The sequence below is a fragment of the Mastigoproctus giganteus genome, chromosome 8 (assembly GCF_048544385.1).
Source record: "Mastigoproctus giganteus isolate SK-2022 chromosome 8, ASM4854438v1, whole genome shotgun sequence".
Taxonomy (NCBI): Eukaryota; Metazoa; Arthropoda; class Arachnida; order Uropygi; family Thelyphonidae; genus Mastigoproctus; species Mastigoproctus giganteus.
In genome coordinates this window covers 10,397,445-10,422,180 of record NC_143582.1, presented here as the reverse complement: position 1 = coordinate 10,422,180, position 24,736 = coordinate 10,397,445, and the positions used below count along the sequence as shown (strand labels likewise).

Below are 24,736 nucleotides of genomic sequence, written 5' to 3'. Positions count from 1 at the left end.
ATCTGAACCCTCTTGAGCATCTTTGGGATGTATTGGACCATCTGTTGGCTGCGTTAAAGGAAAAGTGAAGGAACATATCACCTGAAATTTATAAAAATCTGGTTGTGCATATGCTGTAATTATTGAAGGCCATCATAAAAGCAAAAGGTTTCAGCAAAAAATATCAAATGACACAATAACAGCTTTTTTTTTTGTCTAAAGGCAGGTGTCCGGATATTAATGGTAGGGCAGTATGAAAACATACACCATATAGTATATATATATATATATATATATATATATATATATATACTATTTAGTTGAGCGTGGAGGCCAGGCAGTTAGTCCACCTCTACCTATCCACCGACCAGGAAACCTTGGATTCATATAATTGCGGGCTACGTGGCTGAAATGTGCAGGAGCGCCATCGTTCGTGAAGTGTGCTTGTTGATGAATGATCAGTGTCGTATCGTCCAAGAAATCAGGCATGTTGTTTTCCAGAAAGTTTCTGTATGCCTGCCCTGTGAGTTTGTTTGGAAGTACATGGGACCCAAATAACTTATCACCGAAAACACCCACTCAGATGTTGAGGCTGAACCGCTGTTGGTGATGTGATGGAAGAATTGCATGTGGGTTTTCCTCAGACCATACATGCTGATTGAAAGTTTTGGATTCCGTTTCGTGTGAACTGTGCTTCATCTGTGAATATCACTAAGGCAGGAAAGTGAGGAATTGTACCACACTGCTGCAAGAACCACTGGCAGAACGTTATTCACGCAGGGCAATCTGCTGGTGACAAGGCCTGTACCCGTTGCAGATGGTAAGGATACAGTTGATGTTCTCGCAACACTCTCCAAATAGTCGAATGTTGAACAGCCAGTTCCATATGCTAACACTTCTTAATAAGGTATATACGTATGCTAACACTTCTTAGTACTATTATTTACAGCTGGTATATTTGGCTTCTCAGATGACTTTGGCCTTGTTTGGGTCTTCTGATGTTTTCTGGCAATTCTTTATATGTATGCACACATTTGATAATTATACTATCATGAGTTTCTACACAAATAAGAATAATAAAATACTACGTCGGTCGCGTAGGATAAACTGTACCGCGGATATCACTGGGGCTCAGGGTGATCCGACAAGTTTTTCTACTAGCCATACAGCATCTAATGCTGCTGTCCAACAGAATATACGTTGTGCTAATGTTGAGGCTCCTACTGATATTGCCTGCGATCCTATAGCTGTAGACATCACTACTCCCGATTTGACAGAGCTAGCAGCTGGTAATAAACATGTGGCGCTTACTGATATTGCCTGCGATTCTTTTGCTGTTGACACTAATACTCCCGATCCGACAGAGCTAGTAACTTGCAATAAACATAATAGCAGCTATCTAAAATTCAGTAGTTGTAACAATACACTATGTCAGACCTGCCCATACATGAGCAATAACCACAGTACTAATAACCTTGACACTCCTGTCTTTTGCCATGCTAGTGGGGTCGTGTACCTCATTAATTGCAACTTATGTGAAGCAAAATATATTGGGCAAACTGGAGGGGAACTACATATTAGAATTAATGTGCATAGATCTCACATTAAAAATTTTGTAAATATTAAAGACATTGAACTACAGCACTTTCAAGTACACAGCTTTAGCAATACCACTATTACTATATTAGCTATTGAAAGAAACCACAGTACTAGGTTAGAAATTGAAAATATTAATATATTAAAATATAAAACCCTATATCCATACGGCCTTAATAATAAATTTAATGGACACTGCTACACCAACAATAATATAAACGAGACCTGTATATATAGCCTGTTTCAAATAGTAAAAAGACCCAAAGCTAACAGAATAATAAAAACTTATAATAGCAAAAAAGCCCGCACACGAAATATAACAGACGATTTTACTGACATGTTAATAAATTGGGATAATCCTATTATACAGGTCAAACAGATTCATGATTTTATATTTGGGTTGAAGCATAGTAAACTCCGAGCGCTTGCCACAATCAACTATACCTATAGGCATAATAATTTACACCTTAACCACCTACTTAAGGATATATTTAAATTTATGTTGAATAATAAAAAAACTAAGGTTACATATGAATATATCAACATTAAATTCAGCAACGCATTATTGGATTATGTTTGCTTAGATAAGATTATCAACTTATACAAAAGTGATTTGCCTATTACAAATGCACAGATATGCACCAGATTCAGTTATAACAAACTGTTTGGACTTACAGTCTGTAATTACAAAAAAACAGCTACCAACCTTGCCAATAGTGATATTGAGGTGGTATGCTTTTGCCATTTACCGCAATATCAGGCCTATGTGGACAAACACCATAAACACATTATCACCGGAGATTTCAGCATCATAGACTATGCTGAGCTGCGCGAGATTCTTTCATTTGGATTTAAATTTCGACCAAAAACCTATATTAATACCAACGCCATCATTAAGCAACTACATTCAGATCTAATGAAATTCAGCCTAAAATTATCTTACAAATATAACATATCCTTAGAAGCCTTCCACATGTGGCTTACACTTACTTTCCAGGCTATCAAGAAACAGATAAGGTCCATATGCAATAAACTACCACCTACTAAGGTTTTTAATCTAGCTATAATTAAACAGAAGCTTAAAATGATACAAAATAAGTTTATACTTACTACTATTGATAAAGCCTCTAATAACTACAGTATTATATGTAAAAAATTTTACACTACCATATTATTAAACGGACTTAACAATAGTACCACTTACAAATTAGTAACAGACAAACATAACTCTATTACCAAGAAAATACGGGCTTGGCATAAAAAATTAAAGCTAACTAACCATAACACCATATATCCATACATATACTGTATACCTAAATTTCATAAAACTCCTACCGATTTTAGATTTATAACTTCGTGTAGGGATAGCTACGCTAAGATTCCGCATAGCAAACTCGTTAATTTACTTCAAACTATTTCTGATAACATTGGTCATTCCAAAATTATTCTCAATAATAGACCGGTATTAAATTACATTAATAGTAACGTAGAAATAAATACGATAGAACATATCAATACATTTGACTTCAGTAACTTGTTTACTAGTTTCCCTCATAACAGCCTAAAAACGGTGTTTAGTGATTATTATAATAAATATAAATATATTTTACCTTGTGAGAAATACTACTGGGATGACCTTATTAACCTTTGTATTTTCAACAACTACATATTTAATGGCAGTAACTTATATAGGAAACACACAGGTATACCTATGGGTGCATGTAGCTCTTGTTTAGTGGCTAATCTATACCTACACCACTTTGAAAATAACTTTAAACACAATATTATTATATACAGATATATAGATGATTTGATAGTTTTTAACATGCCAGATTTCCTTACAGAAGCAATTAAATACTATCCACCAGAATTAATATTAGAACGTACTAACACAAACAGTTCCAAATTAGCTATCTTCCTAGACTTAGATATGCGGATAGTTAATAATATGGTTCACACCAAGCTGTACGACAAACGTAAAGATTTTCATTTCAATTCTATAGACCTCACCAACTGGAACTCTAACATCTCTAAACAGATACATCACAATATCATAATCACACAAGGTATCAGAAGATTATGCATATGTAACAAGACTGATTACATTATAGATACACTTAGATTTCAGATCTAAGTTATTAAAAAATTGCTTCCCACACTACATAATTGCACGATATCTTTATAAGGCCATATTGATAGCAAACAACAAAGGACACTATAACCTTAACACACAATATATTATGGATAAAGTCTTAAACCGGCACTGATACAGCATAGCCTTTGTGGGTTTTTTCGTGGTAGTTACTTTGGCTTACGTAGCTTTTGTTGGACATGTATGTATGTAAATAGTAGGCACTGCACATGGAGTAAGTTTTATATAGCTTACACGCATTAAAAACGTCGTACCTATATTTGCTCTATGGGTAGGAACTTATTCTGTTAACATCTACAACGACTTCGAGAGATATCTATTTGTTGGCCTTTCTATGTATATCTTTATGCAGCATATAAAAACTGCAGAGGGCGCTGCATATATTAAAACTAATTATAGCGTTCAACGATATCAACTACTTTTCCTGGGGGGGGGGCTTCGGTCGGTAGGTATATATTCTACACGTGCCAATTCACACGGTTTTAGTACTTTGGCCATACGGTGGTAAGCTTTTATTATTTTTTCAACGTAATTTTAACGCATTCTAATTGTCTTTACATTGCTTGCCATAACCAGGATCCCTTACTATAAGGGTCGGGAATTTACGCTCCCGGTTGTATCCAAGTTAATTTATGATTTAACTTTTTCTATGCTTTTTTATCCCTATTTTTCATACCTCATGAACTATTAGAGTATTCGAGGGGGATTGGGGTACTATATCTATACTTTTACTTTTTTCCGTCGCCTTAGTTAGCGCAAGCTTCTACTGTTACTTGGCAATCGTTTAGACTACATATATTATAAACTACACACATAAGCCTAAAAATAGATGTATCTCTTTCTCTAATTTAAATTTTGACTATCCGTCGGGTTAACAGTCATCTTGCAGCTTGCTGCTAAATTGCAATATATCAACATAAATACCTTTGCTTAATATATTTATATATTATTTATCTCATTAAAGTCACTATCTGGCTATTTTTACCATCATTCAGACAAGTTATGCTGGACGATGACTACAGAAACGGATAGCTCGTTAATTATGGTTGATACACTGAAAGGGTTAGCCCTCGAAAAAGTCCCTTTCAATGTATCTTATCGCCTATAATTAACATTTTAATTGTACATTTTTATTGCTTATTTTTGTTATTGATATGCAAGATTTTCCTTGCTTTGCTTTTTGACATATATATATTTTTTCCAGGTTACGTTGGGCACCCGCATGGGTTTTTGGTTTTTCTTGAGAAGCTTTCTTACTAGCTTTCATTTCATTTTATACACTATAACTTACCACCATTAACTTAAATAATATACAGACGGATGTAATGTTTAATCGTTTTTGATGGCATTAATCGGATCTGTGACAATTTAATATATATTAGAAATAATATTATAAATTAGATATAAATTAACTATCCTATTTGCTTTTTACATACTTGGATATATATATATATATAATTATATTTAAATAATGTTGGAAAAGAAGTATTACTTAATAAAAATAAAAAGGAGGGTACAGCACACCTCAGAGGCAGCAAAAAGCATATTCCTCTACATGATGCTTGAAATACAGTCATATAAATTAGAATAAGGTTTTAAATAATGCCAGCAGTACGGCAAGACAAGAGCGAAAAAACAAATTTAAACCTAGATTCAAATCTAACAGGGAGGGAAAAGAAAGGTAACAAGAATAAAAATATATTGCAACGGAAACTCTAATAATTTAGAAAATCTAATTATACGAATAATAATTCATTGAAATTTAAAGCCAATTAAATTCCCTGCATTGGCAGTTCGATCTGGGGATCGGTGTGGCAGACTGATCTTGCGATCGTTTCGCTTTTGCGGCGATTTGTTTAGCGTTCGAAATGCAGCAATTCCCTGACCATTATTGGCCTTGTGGTCCTCTGTTGAGATGGGGCATAATGGTCAGTCTATTTTTTATTTTTGTTTTATTTTGTTTTATTGTCAATGGTTTAAATCTCTGTTTGGTGATATTTCACATAAATTTGGACCTGGTGCCCATCAGAGGGGGCACCGCTAAATTTCTATTTAATTGGCTTTAAATTTCAATGAATTATTATTCGTATAATTAGATTTTCTAAATTATTAGAGTTTCCGTTGCAATATATTTTTATTCTTGTTACCTTTCTTTTCCCTCCCTGTTAGATTTGAATCTAGGTTTAAATTTGTTTTTTCGCTCTTGTCTTGCCATACTGCTGGCATTATTTAAAACCTTATTCTAATTTATATATCTGTGTGTGTGTGTGTGTGTGTGTGTGTGTGTGTGTGTGTGTGTGTGTGTGTGTGTGTGTGTGTTTTCAAAGTAATAGAATAATCAAACCAAAAAATAAAAAAATGAAAATAAAGATAAACATTTTTAAAAAGAATGCCACAGCTTAAAGTATCATATCACAAGACACACTATAACACCTTATGGAGTCCCTGTCAAGATGTGTACAAGCTTTGTATGTGTATAAATTTACTACATTGTGTTTATGTGCGCACACACACACACACACACACACACACACACACACACACACACACAGTCCAAAACATTATCCTCCTCTTGCTACCAGTACTGCTGCCTGTGGCAAGGCATGGACTCTATAAGGCCTCTGAATGCAAGAGGTATGTTGTAGCACGTTTCCAGGATTGTCTCATAGATCTGCAGTAGTCAGTGGTAGATGATCCAGTCACCAGAGCTGTTGAACCATTTACTCCTAGACATGTTCTATGGGTTTCATATCCAGCAAATTCAGTGCCCAAGGTAGCACCTGGAAATCACTTTCATTTTCAGAAAACCACTCTCGAACAATACTGACAAAGTGACAGGGTGCATTATCCTACCCGAACACACCTGTACCAGCCGGGGAGATGGTCCATGGATCATGAAAGAATATACTTGATTAGCCACAATGGATAGGTAGTTTTTAGTATTCAGAGGGCAGTCTAGGGATATGAGGGCTTTAAGAGATTCCTAGGAAAACATCCCCATACCAAAACATTGCCACTACCTGCCTGATTCTGTTGGACCAGGACATCAGAGCAATTCCTCTCTTCAGTTTGTTGCTGTACCCTTCATCTACCATCCACATAACATAGAAGGAAATGTGATTCATTGGAAAAGTTAACTTTTTTCCCAGTCTTCAGTGGTCCAGTGATGCCATCCAGATGTGAACTTTAGGCACTGCTGGAAGCAGGTGGCTGTAATCAAGGTAGACCTACCTTGACCAGGCACTTACTGCAGAAGCCTATACAGAGAAGGGTTTGTTGGATTGTAGTCTTAGAAACACTGCTGGTTATCCCCTGGTTATCTATTTCATCATTTTCCTTCTATCAGTTTGCACAAGGCACAGCCTATGTTCACTATGACCATCATGAGGTGTGGCTTCATACCACTGGCTTCAGTTTCTCTAATACTGCCACTGACAATCATCCCTTTTACAAAGTCCATCAAATCACGTCCTTTGCCCATGTTGATCAAGTACTTTATATGGACTGCATACCACGGATCTGCAGTATCACATTTACTGGTTCTTACTGCAACGTGTGTGCCATCAGGTGAGGAGGAACGGCCAATTGCTAAATCAAGGGGTGGTCATAATGCTTTCACTGGACAGTGTATATGCATAAGTGCCTACTGTCTTCCCCATTTCTGTCTGTCTGCATATAACAACTCAACTCCCAGCAGACTTATTTTTATGAAATTTTATATTTAGGAGTTTGGAAAGATTTTCCAAGCCATCCTAAATTTCATTAAAATTGGATAAACAGAAAGCCAGCAATTATAACTTTTTTCCATATAGTTTGCATGGAAATAAATCCCTAGATTAAAAGTTTTAATGCAGTATTGTTAGCTTCGGCAGTTTGTGCACACCTCACGTGTATTTTTATACAAGATTCGTAAACATTGTGTCACTTGTGAAGAAAGATTATATATATAATCTTTTTTCACAAGTTGAAAAAAGCAAAATTGAAATAAAGGTTTTGCTTTCAGTATCATTTTGGTAGTCTCAAGTGTTGCTGTTGTAGTTAGGTGATCTCAATTTTCACTGTTTTAGTCTAAGTAAAAGTTTTTTTTATCACGTGAATGAGATTGAAAGGAAAGAAAAAAAAGTGAGGGTGCTCCTGAAAGGGGTAGGATGAAAAAGAAAAGACAGGCAATTACTTTTGAAGAGAAAATGAAAATAATAAGAAGAGATAATAGTGGTGAAGGCATGGCATTTCTCTCAGCCATGAGTTAGGATTAGCTCACTCAACAACACTTTTTTTTTTTTTTTTTTTTTGGCTGATGCTTTATAAGCTTTCTTGTATTGTATGCCACTACTAACACTAATAATTATGAAATATGTGTAAATGTTGTTGTTGTTATTTGGTTTTTAGGAGCATTAGCAACTAAGGCCATATTGCTCCGGGATATGCGGTGGTCATTCCCTGACCTTTCCGCATCCTCCGTGTTTGGTGGTGATGTGCTCGAACCCCGGTCTAATCAAGAAGTGTATGCTACACCATGCTGCTCCTTCCCATCTGGCTACGGAGGCGCCTATGTGTAAATGAGTTGAAGCAGTTAGTAAATAATTTACGCTTTGTGCATAGCAGCATAATGGAAGAAATGGAAACACTTTTGAAAATAAGGATTGACAAAAAATGTATGTATAAAAAATCAAATTATTCAAAATCTTTGGAAATGTACCTTGGCAAGTTACATAAGTTTATATTGGAAATTAATGTTCATTTAGCATATATATAAAGTTAACATGCATATTTTGAAGAATGCATTGTGTAAGTTAACTGAGCATCAGGTATACATGATTTTTTGGACTGCCAAAATAAATTTCAGGTTCAGGCAAAAAGGCAGAGAAATACTGGTATAAAATATGGACCACCAGTAACTGAATGTGCGTCTTCCTCCAAATGGTTAATGTAGATGCATGATCTTGTAAATTCAGTGTTGATAAAAATCCAATCCTGTCTTATTTTTTTCAAAAGAATTTAGTTTTCTTTTCACACATGCTTCTTAAATAATAAGAGATCTCTAAATAAGACCAGATTTCTCTTTTCTTAGTATCAACACATTTATAACTTCTTCAGAATTTATAAAGGCTATTTTTTCACATTTGTACTGCTACCATTATTTTGATATTAAGCCTTGCACTGGCCTATCTTAAAAAAAATCCATAAAATGTCCTTCTCCTGTGTATGAGTGTGTGTGTGTGTGTGTGTGTGTGTGTGTGTGTGTGTGTGTGTGTGTGTGTGTGTGTGTGTGTGTGTGTGTGTGTGTGTGTGAGAGAGAGAGAGAGAGCAATTGGATTAAACATTTCCACCCATACTACTTATTCCATTTATTTCCAAATACACAGCTCTTTTCAATTTCTATCACATGCTGCTTATGAACTCATCATAACGCATGTATGTGGCAGCTTGCCATCATTTCAAACTCACTCAGCTGATACATTATTGTGCTTATCACAGTAACCAGCTGAAAGTGGTGCTCTTCTTCTGCAAGTATTAAATGTTTTCTTTATTGAGTGCATTATGAGAGGGTAGGGGAGGGAAGGGGAAAGTAAATTAATCCCATAAATTGAAAGCTTCCTATGTCAGAAGGCTAAACTAACCATTGCCTAGTCCAGTGACAACCAAAGTGAAAAATATTACTGGTTAGGCAAATATTAACTGTTTCAAAATGAATTATGGTCTGAAACAAATATGCAATTTCCATTTGCTTTTTTTGTGATAAATACTGTCTTCTAAAAGTCTGTACTTTTGGAAAGGAAACTGAGTGCCAAATTGAGTGGAATGGTATGTAAGCAGATATAACAATTTGCTTATAAAAGTAAATAAAGAAAGCACACTTCTGCAGGAAATAAGTGAAACAAATCTTCTAAGCTTACAGAGCTTAGAAGAAAGGCTTATGAGCACAGATAAAAACAATATTTAACCGGAAAATAATACATATATAGTAGTATTATCCCATTTCTATAATCATAAGACATTCCTTATTCACTGAAAAGTCAGCATATCTATAAGATTGTGGCAGTATTTCGGTCAAGGTTCTTCTTCCTGTCACATATCTCCCTGAGGAGCTGTTGTGGCCACCAACAAATTCCTCCAACTGCATTGATTATGTGCTCTACGAGCAGCATTGCAAAGTGTTATATAGCCAGAAGTTCACTGATCCCATCCTTCCACCTAGTTGCAGGTCTTCCTCTGCCCTCTTCCCCTCAAGTTTTCCTTCCATTATCTTCAACAGAAAGTTTTCCCTTCTTACTATATGTCCAAAAAACTTGAGTTTTCTTTTGTTTATGCTATGAAGAAGAATTTTAGGCCTGCCTAATTTATTCAATACCCACTCATTTGTTCTTCGATCAAGGTAAGAAATACGCAATATCCTCCTGAAACACCACATTTCAAATGCCTCAATTTTCTTCCTGTCAACTCTTTTCAGATACCATCCTTCACATCCATAAGTGGAAACTGGAAAAATTAATGAATCAATGATTCTCAGTTTTGTCATTAGGGGAAGATCTTGATCTCTCCATAATTTTGTCAGATCAGTGATCAATGATTTAGCAATTACCTGTCGTCTCTTTGCATCATTTGAGCAGTCACTATTTTTATTTATTCTTGACCCTAAGTAATCAAATTCATCAACTTCTTTGATAACTTGCCCATTAACCTTCACTTTACTGGAACCAAGATTATCACCATAGTTTTAGTTTTACACACATTCAGAAACAAATCTTTTTTCTTGAATTATGCCATTATGAAACAATGGCATAATCAAAGGGGAGGGAGAAATATCTATTTTACCCATTGCTACTAAAAATATATATTAATAGTAATCTTTAAAATTAATAGATTTCTTTAAAAATAAAAATATAAATTTCACAATGAAACAATCATTTCTTACTAAAGTACAATGTGTCAGATAAAGAGATCCAATGAATGAGATATACTGTGATGCGTGCAAACGCTGCATTTTGATTTGCCATGAGCTGAATGCTAAAACTGGTTGTTCTATGAACCGTTACTCTGAAGTCTGATTCAGTTACTGTACAGTCGATGTGGCATTATCATATAGTCTTCTGGAGAAAAAGAGCGTTCAGGTACTATTTTTTTTTGCACTACACCTTCTGTGTGTTTCCTATGTTGGTTCTCACACTTCCTTCCTGTTTCTGGTACAATAGCTTAATTAGCTGAATTATGTGGATTGGGAATCCCATATTAGTCATCGTTTCCCAGTTTCTCACATTGAATGCAATCAAATGCTTTTGAATAATCTACAAAACACAAAAAGGCTGGAACATTAAATTCTTTACATTTTTCAATAATCAGTTACACTTAAGACTTGATCTCTGGTTTTTCTGCCCCTTCTGAAACCTGCTTGCTCTTCTGGCATTTCTTCTTCAAGTTTACTTGGAATTCTGTTTAATATGATTTTAAGAAGAATCTTGCTAGCGTGAGAAATTAGGCTAATAGTCCTGTAATTTGAGCAAATTTTCAGATCTCCTTTTTTTGATAAAGGAATGAAAATTGATTTCTTACAATCTGATTCCCACCGTCCCATTTCCCAAATCTTTACGATCATTTTATGAAAAAAGTCAGAGCCCTTCACACCAGTAGCTTTAATCAATTCCGCTGGGATTTCAACAATTCCAGGTGACTTGCCACACATCAGTTCTCTGATGGCTTTTTCATCTTCTTCCTTCAGTGGAACTGGTTCATGATCACACTCTTGAAAAGGGGATGGCAGAACATTAGTGTCAGCTGGTGCTCAGAAGAGTTGCTCACAGTATTCTTTCCACCTTCCTTTAATTGTGTTCTCAATTAAAATTTATCCCTTTGGAGTCCTTAATTACATTAAGGTTTGGTCGGAACTTTTGTCTTAAGGACTTAATAATATCATACATCTTCTTAGTGTTGTTTCGTTTGTTGTGGTATTCAATTTCTTTACACTTTCAATTGATATAATCCTGTTTGTCTTGGCTTAAACAGCATTTGATGACTTTGCTTAGTTCCTGATACTTTTAATTTCCTTGTACATCCTGGGCTTTTGCAGTTCTTCTCTGTTCAATAAGTTTAAAAGTGACTTCTGTAATCCATGGCATCCTGATCTTTGACATTTCTCTAATGTATCTATTTGCTGAATCTTTAATAATGCTTTTTGTATTTTCCCACATTTCCTCAGGCAGCATATCATCATCTAGTTCTAATAGAGCTTGAAAACAATTGCCTGTTTCAAGTATATAATTATTTGGAATATTTTCTACATCCAGTGGTCAAGGTTATACTATAAATAAAAGTGTATTGAGTATAATTTAATACTCACCTGCCTAGCTCTACTTAATTCACCTGCTAATGAAGAACTTTGGCATCTCACATGGTCAACACTTCCAGGTGTGAATTGCCGTGCTACTCCTTTAGAACTTTTTCCACTTGTTTCACCAACTGATGTAAGTAATAAAAAGTAAATAAAAAAATAAAATTTAAAAATGAATGCCAAATTTAAGAACTTAAATTTTGAAAAAATACATTTTGTAATTTCAAATAAATATAATAAAATATAAATCTTATTGCTTAAATATACTGACATTGTATAAAAAACATTATGGGAATCCTGTTGTCTCGAAACTTTACTAGACATGTTGGACAGACAACTTGTGTGTCTTGCCAACATATCTAGTAAAGTTTTGAGACAACAGGATTCCCATAATGTTTTTTATACAATGTCAATGTCTCTAAGTATATCTAATTGATGTTTCATAGCTGCTAACATGTGTCAGACAAATGCACCAGTGAATAATCCATTGTTCTATTTCAAAGCGTACAACCCCCATTATGTGAACACAAAGTATTTTCAACAAAAAACACACATAGCTTTTTTAAAAAAATGTATACATTCACAAATTATTCTGAAATTTGCACAAGTAAAATTACAAGCACACTATAGGAATTTTAGAAGAGAGTTTAAAAGAGCCACCATATCCGTAGTAAAACATGCACTAAAACAAAGGACCCACACAAAGGGAAACCTTCTGCACTATATTCAGGATCAAAAATAGACTAAAATCACTTGTGAAAGAAGACTTATGGAATGCCTTCTCACACCATCTACAGAATAGAATTAAATTTCATGCTGAAACACTTACAGCAAGACAAGAGTTCTCCCTTTAAAAGTGCAGAGACTACAATCTGTAGGAATGCACCAAACAGGTTCCACAAATGGCAAATTCATAACCAATATATCCAACTTAACAAAAGAACACAATCTCCTCCATAAAGGCCTCAATTACAACTGGCCCCAAAAAAGGTCCCATACAATGAATATGCAATATGAGTCCAAACAGGATTACATAATTACAGCAATAGAAAAAACTAATTAAGCAAACAAATAATGTAATAAATAAAAAACCAAATCTTCACACCTAACCTTTAAAAGGAGGAATTTCAGAGCACCAAAAATTAGCCAAAAATAAAAACATCGTCCAAAAGGCTGATAAGTACAACTCAATAGTATTAATGAACAAATCTGATTATGGCAACAAACTGACAAACCTCCTACAAAATACAAATTCATATCAGAAACTAGGAAAAAATCCTATTTTCAATATCAGATCAAAAATCGAAAAAGAATTAAAAAGATTACTCTCTGAACAAAAGATTACAAGCAATTTGCAAACAGATCTCTTGGCCCATACAACATGTTCCCCCTACATTTTTGGTGTCATTAAGTTACACAAACCCGACAAATCATTAAGGCATAGTAAGTTTCAAAAACACGTAAACAGCAAACTTGGCAAAATTTGCAGTTCACTTACTAAAACCTTTAATGAATTATACCAAATATTCCATAAAGAATACGGAACACCTATTTTTGTCAGTCAACAATATAAAATTAGAACCCAATAACAAATTATATTCCTTCGATATAAAATCACTATATACATATGTTCATTCACAAGAAGCAGTGAAGGCTACTCAGGATTTGTTACGCAATGATCCCACACTAAAAAACAGAACAAAATTAGAAATCACTGACATAACAAACTTACTAAACATACTGTTATCTGCCAATTATTTCACCCATGAAGGAGACTTTTACCAACAAGTGTTTGGGGGTACCAAATGGGAGGTTCCATAAGTGGACTTCTCTCTGAATTTTACCTCCTGGAAATAGAGAATCACATCACTTCCGCATCCCTTAAATTCTATGGAAGGTACGTTGATGATTGTCTGCTTATAGGCAAACCAGATACCATAAATAAAATCTTTAATGAGTTAAATAATGTATATGAAAGGCTACAATTCACAATAGAAAATGAAGAAAACAACAGCATAAACTTCTTAAATCTAACATTAACAAGAAATGCCACCAAAATCAAAACTAAAATATATCACAAACCTACAAATAAGGGAAATTATTTATATTTTGATAGCTACGGACCCCTTTCTCACAAAAAATCAATTTTAATAGCCCAGTTCAGCAATGCGTTCAAATATTCGACTATAGAGAATGATTGTAAACAGGAAATCGAATCACTTAAGGACAGATTCTCCAACTGTGGTTACCCAAAATTGTTCATAAACAGTGACTTAAATACTGCACAAAGAAACAGTAAAGAAAAACAAAAAAAGAGAAGTAATGAAAAAACAATGGCTAGGCCTCCCACACATTGAAACTTACCAACAAATTTACTCAAAGAGGTAACTACCATCAGGAGTAAAGGGAAGGGTTATTGCTTTCGTAAAGACGACTACGATGGTCTGAGACAGTATTTAAACTCTATACAGTGGGACCAACTGATGTTACCAACAGCAAATTCAAAATGGGAAGCATTCAAAGAACTTATCTTGGAAGCTACTAGGCTTTACATACCAACTAAGAAATATTCTTCAAGGTTTAGGCCTAAATGGATGTCAGATGAACTAATGAGACATATGGCAGAGAAGAAAAATGCATGGGATACATATAAATTAACACGTGACACAGGAGCCTATGATAGATATAAGTTGATCTGTAACCAAGTTACAAAGGAGGTTAGGCAGGTGAAAACAGATTATGAGAAACCTTTGGCAAGGGATGCAAAGAAAAACAGCAAAGAATTCTTTACTTATGTAAACTCTAGAAGGAAGGGGATGAATCAGATTAGTACACTTGATATCGATGGTTCAACTGTTGATGATCCTGCTCAGGTAGCTAACAAACTAAATGAATATTTTGCATCAACATTCACACATGAGGAGTTATTCAGCGAGGGGAATGCCAGAGGTGTATTCAATACTCTGGCAGTAAGGTAGATAATCTTGTAATAACTGAGTGTAAAGTGGAGGAGAAATTGTTGAAGATAAACACAAGAAAGGCACCTGGGGTGGATGGGATCTGTTGTTGTTCGGTTTTTAGGAGCATTAGCAACTAAGGCCATATTGCTCCGAGGATATGCGGTGGTCATTCCCTGACCTTTCCGCATCCTCTGCATTTGGTGGTCACAGGCTCGACCCCCGGTCTAATCAAGAAGCGTGTGCTATGCACTTCCGCTCCTGCCCACCTGGCTACGGAGGTGCCTGGATGGGATCTATTCAGTTATATTAAAGGAGGCAGCAAAGGAAGTAAGCAAACCCTTAGCCATAATTATGAGAGCTTCCTTGGACTCAGGGGAGACACCCATAGACTGGAGATGTGCAAATGTGACCCCAATTCACAAAGTAGGATCAAAGGCTGACACAAGTAATTATAGACTTGTGAGTTTAACTTCTGTTCCAGGAAAATTAATGGAGGCACTGGTTAAAGGAGCACTGTAGGATCATCTAGACAAGACTTCAGTTATAGCTCGGACACAGCATGGTTTTGTTAAGGGGAAGTCTTGCCCTTAACAATTTCTTATTTCGTCTCGCATTTTCGCATATGCAGCTGTTCGGGGCAAGTATCATTCTGTTGTTAGGTGCCCCGAACAGCTGCATATGTCGTTTCAACTAAGATAGAGTACCTCAATTGATGCTGTTTTCAGAGACATTTAGATACATTGCAGTAGCAAGTATACATCTCTTACTTTAGTTATCATAAATCCATTGTATATTGTCTTCCAGAAATTATGGAAATTTGTGAATGATCAATAAAATATTTTCAATACAAAAGCTCTTTTATTTCGTAATCAATACATACAAATCAAAATATCTAAAAGAAACGCAATGGATGTTTCACATAAAACCATCTACCGCACGTGCTCGGCAGATGCGTGACTTTTTTATTTATTTATTATTTTTTTTTTTTTACAACTAGGGAAATATAATGGATACATTTTTTCGTGATAAAATTTTAACATTGCGAATAAAAAATAACACGAAATATTTACCATATCACAAATAACAAAAACTATCACAAAACATTTCACAGTATAAAAAATATTACATAAGAAACAAACTATTCTAGAAAAGGTACACAAAAATCACAGATTACATGGAAAAAAATTTTTACACAAATATTCAAGAAAAATTTATTCTAAAAATTGCCATATACAATTTACTTCTTTATTAATTTGTTGTCGAGCTTTGATCAATAGCTGAGCGATGATTACAGAAGAATGATTTGAAATAACGATCCAGATCAAATTGAAGCAATAGTTTTCCATTGCTTCAATTTGATCTGGAGATCAATTTGATCTTCAATTTAGATGTACGATCATCATAATCTTCAACATAATTGTCAACATTATTCATTCATTCACACAATATTATTCATTGCACTGAAAGCTCGCTGAGCTTCGGCACTACTAATCGTAATGGTTTCAAAGATATTTCTGGCTTTCTTAATTGAAAAGGGAATTTCACTCGATTTTAAAGCTAATCTGTCTTAGACAAAATCTCTAAAATCATTAATTTTTATTTCATATTTTATATGGAAGCAAATTTCTTATTTGGTTTTCACCGTCTTGCCACCGAGACAAAAGCTCTTTCATATTTCACAATTTCCGGTAGCAAATGTTTAAAATTTCTTTCAATGGTATCATTATTTTCTTTGTTTAATTTAAAATCACTGTTCCATTAATAACTTATCATTTTAAGGATAAAACTATGCATTTAATAACTTGTCACGAGGTAATTTTTTAAATGTGTTCTTACTTTCGATTCCTTCAAATTCTTTCCACTTCAACATGCTCTCAATTTTAGCTTCATAATTTTCTTCAGAATTTTTCAAATTATCAATAGCACTGATAGGTCGAATAATTAATTTATCTGCTTTTACCATAGTGAATCTGTAATGCTTGTGAAAGGTAAGAGAGCTCCTGCATAATGTCGATCATTAGTGCTAAATGGTTAAGAAATTTCAGATTTAAAAGTCGATTTAATAATCCGGAATATTTAACTTCTGATTCAAAATGTTCGCACAATGCAGGATAATTCCCTTAACCCGTAATTGCCATCCGCAAGCTACAAGCTGCTCACCGTAGCCCGAACACACAACTGATCTTTATAGTTTCCACATCAAGTTCTTTGGCAATCATCCTTAATTCATGCTGGTTTTTTGGAGACTGGTGATATAATGCATACAGGTTTTTTTTTATTTTTTTATTTTTTATTATTGTCTTCATGCCATTATATTTTAGAACATTTTCTACACAGTGAAAGCCTCAACCTACGTTAGTACTGTGACTAATTCTTTGAATATTGCGGAAAATATCGGAATCACATGGATATTCAGCTACTGTGACCATGTAAACATAGACAGGAGAAATTTACTGGAAGGTGTGGATCACTCACTTCTCCGAAAAACATATGACCTCTTGTGGAGTAAAAGGTAACCACAACACAGGTTGACCAGAGGTTATTATCCGTGTCGGGAACCTTCTTAATCCTCTGACATAGTGAGAATTCTCGGTATATGACTGCATAGGTTTTAGGGACACCACTAACATTGTGAAACGGTAATCCCTTTCACCCTTAATTCTTGCTTTCTAATTGCTTAAAGACCAGAGGTGAGAACAATGCACTCAAAGTTCTCTCATAATCCGTCATTATATGGAAATCTTCTTTCAACGAAAACTATTTAAAATGTAATTACCAAGAGGAATTTTAAAAAATTTGCTATAAAGAAGTTGGTTAAGCAGAGGTCCGACTATAATTAAACCAAAAATGAAGGAATTTTAAAATACATAACTGATTGATTGCGCCATTAAAATGCTGGGGATGGGGCACCACTCACCCCACCATAGTTTCGGCTCTGGATACTCAATAATTGCATTCAGGATTTCATTTGTAAAATGATCGTCTCAACAATGGGCTCTCGCGAGCCCACTATAGCTCACCACTGGTCTAAATTCAAAACATTGATTTAAATTCAAAATGAAGACACAGATTCTCTACAAGAGGAAATCACAATAAGTTAGCATTTGTCTGATTTTATGAATATTAGAGTCTGAATCACACAAGTTGTCTGTCCAACATTGCTTAAATAGTGACATAATTATTTTTATTGTTTTATTTAAATAGCTTTGCTAATCACATATTTTTATGTAGTATTCTTCCTTATGCTGCTGTACATGGCTTGAAGTACTCACCAAAATTTGGGTGAGGTGAACTTAAAAAAAAAATTAAAAAAAAAAAAAATCTGCTGATTCTCAATCAATTTTAAAAAAATTTATTAACTAAAGACAATCATTATGCAACATCTGAATTATAACAAACAAGACAGATCTTCTGTTCTGATGAGAGATTCTCTGATTAAACATTTACCAAACAAACAAATAATAATGAAGTTGTAAAATAGAAACAGAATGAAACAGTAATTCTGTTTTTGTTTTCCTACCTTCAATGCCATAACAAACTTATAATTGCATGAATCATGCAAGGTTAATTTAATAATAATAAAATTAACCAAACTGACTAGTTATATAATAGTAGTTCAAACCCTTACCAGCAAGCCAGGGGGATTATAAATAAGAACATATAATTTTACAACAAATTATACAATCAAGATGATTTAGTTAAAAATTATGTAAGAAAGGTAAGAAAGGTATTTAAATGGTTATGCAGCATCAGTCAAAAAAACAAAAAACCCTCCCATTCATTCCAAATGCCTGTCCAGCTCCGCCTTAAATTTATTTAGGCTATCAATTTTCAAAAGAAAAGATGGAAGTCTGTTCCACCAATCAACCACCCGCTGGCTAAAGACAAATTTCCGCACATCTATTCTACAATTGCCTTTCCTCAATTTGAATCTATGCCCCCTCAGGTTCTTAATCTGGGCAAGCAGAAGTATCCCATCAGCATTGAGCCTGCTCAAACGATTCATGGCCTTATACACCTCTGAGAATGATCATCAATAGTTAACCCATCTATGTTTAGTGGTCCAATCTGATTCATCCTTCTAGAGTTTACATAAGTAAAGAACTTTTTGCTGTTTTTCTTTGCATCCTTTGCCAAAGATTTTTCGTAACCTGCCTTTGCCTGCCTAACCTCCTTTGTGACTTGATTACAGACAAGCTTATATCTGCCATAGGCTTCTGTGTCACCTGATAATTTATATGCATCCCATACATTTTTCTTCTCTGCCACGAGCCTCATTAATTCATCTGACAACCATTTAGGCCTGAACCTTGAACAGTATTTCTTAGTTGGAATGAAAAGCCTAGTAGCCTCCAAGATTAAGTCCATGGAGGCTTCGCATTTAGAATTTAATGTTAGTAACATCATCAGTTGATCCCATTGTACAGAATTTAAGAACTGTCTGAGACCCCTGTAGTCATTTGCTTTTACAAAAGCAAAAGCCCTTCCCTTTAGTCTTGATGGTAGTTAAATCTTTAAGTAATTCCCATATCAGTACATTGTGATCACCGTCACCCAATGGTTCCTTTATCTGCAAATTCTTAATGCATGAATAATCACTGTTGATAATCAGATCAAGAGTATTACTCTCTCTGGTTTCCTCTCGAACATGCTGCTGTAGAAAACAGTCATCCAATAAATCCAAAAAAGTCTTGCTAGTGTGCGAGTGACCAACCCACAAGTTCCAGTCAATATCTGGAAAGTTAAAATCCTCCATTATAAGATATTCTGATTTACTGGACCACTACTTCTCTGCACAATTGCTCATTATACTCATCAGATTCATTAGGCCTATAACACACACCTACTCTTATATCTCCCTTCCCAGTGCTTATGTCACACCAAACAGGCTCAAAATTGCATTTCCCACCATCAGTTGGATGCACTTCCTTAGATTTTATGTGTTTCTTAATTAACAGTATATCAGAAATGGCATAAGAAAGCCCAAAGCTTTTGCTGCACCAGCAAAAAAAAGTTTCACCTCCTCACACTGGTGCTGATCCAGCTGACTACTGAATTTTCTTAAGTTGTTAGCTTTAACTGTGCATGAAAAAACCAAATTATCTCTATAATCTAGAAGTATCATTTATAACTGTGAAAATTTCACCTTCATTTATTTTACTGTCCCTTCTTGGAGTCTTACTGACTTCTATAAGATACATCTCATCTCTAAGGTTACCTTAGTTACCAAGCACTTATACATCTGAAGTGTTCCCATACAGGAACCCTTTTGCTAATTTCACAAGGTATGTGACCAATCTTTGGACCTTTACAAGGATCAACATGTTTTTTATTGTGACCTCCATACCTTAGCACAGTATTCCTATTGCAATCTCACAATTGCCTTATACAGTGGGATTAGGATCTCCCTACCCCTACAAGTAGATGCTCAATAAAAAAAAAAAGTCCAAAAACCATTATTCATCCTTGCCACCTTCCCGTACTGAACAACGAACCTCATGTTAGCCTGCATTTTAACACCCAAAAATCTCTTCTCTGCTATTAATTAGATCAGTAAAGGAGAGGTGTACAAGTTATTTTGATTTATGTCAGAACTGTGGAAAAAACCTTGTACTTTGCAGCATTATAACAAGTGCTGCCATTATTTGATCATAACTGATAATGTTAACAAAAAGCAAATTCTAATTGGGAAGAGTTCAAGAAAACTTAGTAAAGGTACTAAGCTTTTTATACCAACTAAAATATATTGTTTAAGGTTTAGACTTAAATGGATGTCTGATGAACTAACAAAACTAGTGTCAAAGTAGAAAAATGCATGAGATGATTTATAAATTATCAGGGGACACAGAAACCTACAGTAGGTATGAACCAGTCTGCAATCAAGTCATCACAGGGGTTAGGCAAACTAAGGTAGATTACAAGTGGCTTTTGACTAAGAATATGAAGAAAGGTAGCCAAGAATTCTCTGCGTATGGGAACATTAGAAGGAAAGGAATGAATCAAGCTGGTCAACTACATATGGATGACAGAACACTACTGATGAAGCTGTTCAAGTTGCTGACAAACTAAACTTTTCTTCAAAAAAAAAATTAAATATTTCCATTAATATTTACTGAAAAATTAACAATGAAGTTAATAGTAATATCTTTGAAATCATAATAAGAAAAAAATTAATATTTCCGTTATGCATTGGAACTTACATAGTTCTTCCCTATCGAGGATACTTGGTCCACCACCAAACAAACCTTTAAAAAATCCCTGTTTTGGTGGTTCTGGCATATCTTTTTCGAGGTATAAAATCCCCAACATCTCTTGTAAATAATCACTAAAGCAACAAAAAAAAAAACAAAAAGGAAAAAAGTATGTATATATATATATATATATATATATATATATATATATATATTTTAATTAATATGATAAATAAAAGTAACGATGGCAGTTCGAAACTCCGGAAAGCTTAAAAGTTGTTAGTATATATATGTATGTATATATACTATCATTGAATTATATTAAATAAAGTTAAATTATAATAAATAAATAAATAATTAAGCATTCATTAGAGGCAGCGACATGCAATTCCTCCATATGAAGCTGAAATACATCCATTATTTTAAATTAAATAAAACATAAGCCAGTAGTATGGCAAAAACTGTAGAGCGAAAATTAACATAAAAATAACCCAAATAAACAATCGAACGAAAAGAAAGAATAGATATAAATAGTAGCCCACTATTTATTTTACTATTTATATCTATTCTTTCTATTTATATCTATTCTATTATTTATATCTATTCTTTTACTATTTATATCTACTATTTATATCTATTTATTTATATCTATTCTATTTATACTACTATTTATATCTATTCTTTCTTTTCGTTCGATTGTTTATTTGGGTTATTTTTATGTTAATTTTCGCTCTACAGTTTTTGCCATACTACTGGCTTATGTTTTATTTAATTTAAAATATGTATGTATATATATATATATATATATATATATATATGTATGTATGTACACATCCACAAAAACACACACACGTTCATGTATATGTGTATATTCACTCAGTGATCACTGAATTGTAACCATCCCATCCAGAATAGACTATGCCACATAACTTGCAGGTGGGTGGCAGTGATTGCTTAATATGGCTCATGTTTTGCTGGCAAGAACTAGAACTCCTGTTGTGTATGGACAAATGTTTCACTAGTGAAGTCTACTAGCTGCTCTTAGAAGACTATGTACATCCTGCCATGTTACATTTTTTTCTCCAGACAGAAACAGGACCTTCCAAGACAATAATGTGCCATGTCATCAAGCCCACACTGTGCACAAGTGGTTTGAGGAACACAGTAAAGATAGCTGCCATTTTCATTGACCTCCAAATTCACCTTACCTCAATCAAATTGGAAAACTGGTGGGATGTTCTGGAATGGGAAGTGAGACATATGGACATCCAACTGTCATCTATTCTGACACAGTGGAAAGTCTTGCAGGCTGTATCTTCCTACAAACATCTGGTGTACTCAATGCCTAAGCCAATAGTAGCTGCTATCCATGTGAAGAGTAGCCCAACACTGTATTAGGTAGGTGGTCACAATTCAGTGATCACTGGATGTATATATATAAATGATGAATTACGAGGCACCAGTTAAATGAACACACACACAATTTTTGATTATCAAGTACCATAGCAAATGATGTTGTAACACTTTATTTTAGATGCCTATTGCCATGATTTCACAGTTCATTTGCCATTTGGCAACAATATTGTAAAATATAGTACCACATTTCTGAGATTTAAGGTAGAAGACATGGTCATACCAAGGAACTCGGATTTAAGAATGGCTGGAATTGAATGGGTTAGGACAGATCTGGCAATGTGTGGACAACCAGAGTGGGTTCTCAAGTACAGAAAATTTCTATTATAACTCTAGTTTCTAGCACTATTCCAATTTTGTAGTTCTTTTCTTCATGATCAATCATATGAAGTGGAGGGAATCCTGCTTATAATAATTTCCTACTTGTAGTGTTCTTTGGAGCTGGTCCCTTCAAAAGTGCTATAACAAAAGTTTACTATATTTCAGACATATGAAACAGCAGAAATGACAGCATTAACTGCTCCCACTTCCCCTAGTGCTCAGACTGGGCCAGAGCACTAGGGGAAGTGAGAAGTATCAAAATGCCATGCTGATATGTGCTCTGGATGTCATGTTCACATTCTGAATGTCATGTTCATTACACATGTTGATAACGTCCCCTACATATTTGATTATTAAAAATAAAATATTTTATTAATTAGAAGTTTGTTTTGCAAAATATATTCCATTTTGAATCCTGTTGTTCATCTTATTCAGACTGGTGCTGCTTATTTTCCTCTACTACATCTTGACATCATGGGAAGATTACCAAAATATTTTGGGAAGATTATCAAAACTGTGAATTCAGATTTATGCATATTGGTTCCTACCATCAGTTATCATTAATGTGTTAATGATAACTGATGGTAACTGATGCACCTATATTATGAGGAGCAAGATTATCTACATTTAGCTCTAGTTTGTGAAGATGGCTATTAAGAAGAGTCTAAGAGGAAAGTGACTGGACATAAAATGGTCATACATACTGTAAATCTTATCCCATTTCCCTTATCCAGCATTACTGAGAGGAGTGGTACAGTGACTTTAATCATCAAAGAAATTATCAGTTATGCTTGAATCTCTCTACATCCTGGATTTGATGTAATATGAATTGCAATTTAAGAATGCAGATCGATCCTCACAGAGATAGCAATTATTCAGCATAGTGAGTGATGATACTCAGTAATGAATATTTTCTCCAGGTTTCAGAAGTTTTTGCCATGGTCCTTAAGATAAATGAGAATTCAATCCCTCATATGTGGTTGATGTAATCTTTCTGCCTGCATTAGAAAAGATGTTTACAAAAAATTAGTTGTGTGAGAAGTGCTTAAACTATCCCTGGAGTTATCATTAATGTTTCAACATTATTTTCAATTTTTTTGAATGGTATGTTCTATTTTGAAAGGCTAAATTTAATACTGTATTTTGTTGTGAAGTTGCATTTCTGAACTGTATTTAAAGGCATTTTGCAACTGGATGAACTTTTCATGTCAGAATATTTTCTCATTAGGTTGTTAAATGTCAAACTTTGACTTCCTATTGTGTCATCTCAACATCAACTGTACCAAAAAACTGAAATAATGCCTCTTAGTGTTCACTGACAATACATAGCTATCCAACGTTTTGTATTACTGATCATTGACCCAAGTGACTTCAACATCATCTGGGATCTTCTTCTTCAGTGGTGAAATCTACCCAAGACTACCAGAGCCACTCCATCCCTTTAGTCTAAACAGGATGTTGATGAATGATTCTTCATTCTTCAACATCCTGGTCAAGCTATCTACTTGTTTTAATTTTAATCCTGATATCTGGCTTCATAGCAAAGTGTATAAAAAAATTTTAAACACAATGATCACAAACTTCTAACTTTAGAAGACCTGTTATCACCAGATTCAGTGAGACCTTTTAAATTTTTATTCAATTTTATTCCTTGTTAAAGTCTTAGTTGCCTATTAGGCAAGTTTTGAGGTTACTGAAGTGCTATGTGACTTGGTTGTTTTGGGCACCATGTATGAGATGGAGCCCTGGCAGATTAAATTCTTTATTCTTCTATCATACATTTATCTTTTGGCATTTT

At 34.4% G+C, this 24,736-nt stretch overlaps 1 protein-coding gene across 1 annotated transcript in view; it reads right to left on the bottom strand.

Moving 5' to 3' along the window:
- The window catches only part of LOC150081240 (syntaxin-binding protein 5-like), a 416,184-nt gene that overhangs the window by 4,617 nt on the left and 386,831 nt on the right, over positions 1–24,736 (bottom strand). The window contains exons 26-27 of the mRNA XM_090379469.1: positions 21,214–21,338; positions 12,063–12,181 (exon numbers count right to left, since the gene is read on the bottom strand). Coding sequence (XP_090235595.1) covers positions 12,063–12,181; positions 21,214–21,338 — 244 coding nt within the window. The remainder of the gene's footprint in view (positions 1–12,062; positions 12,182–21,213; positions 21,339–24,736) is intronic.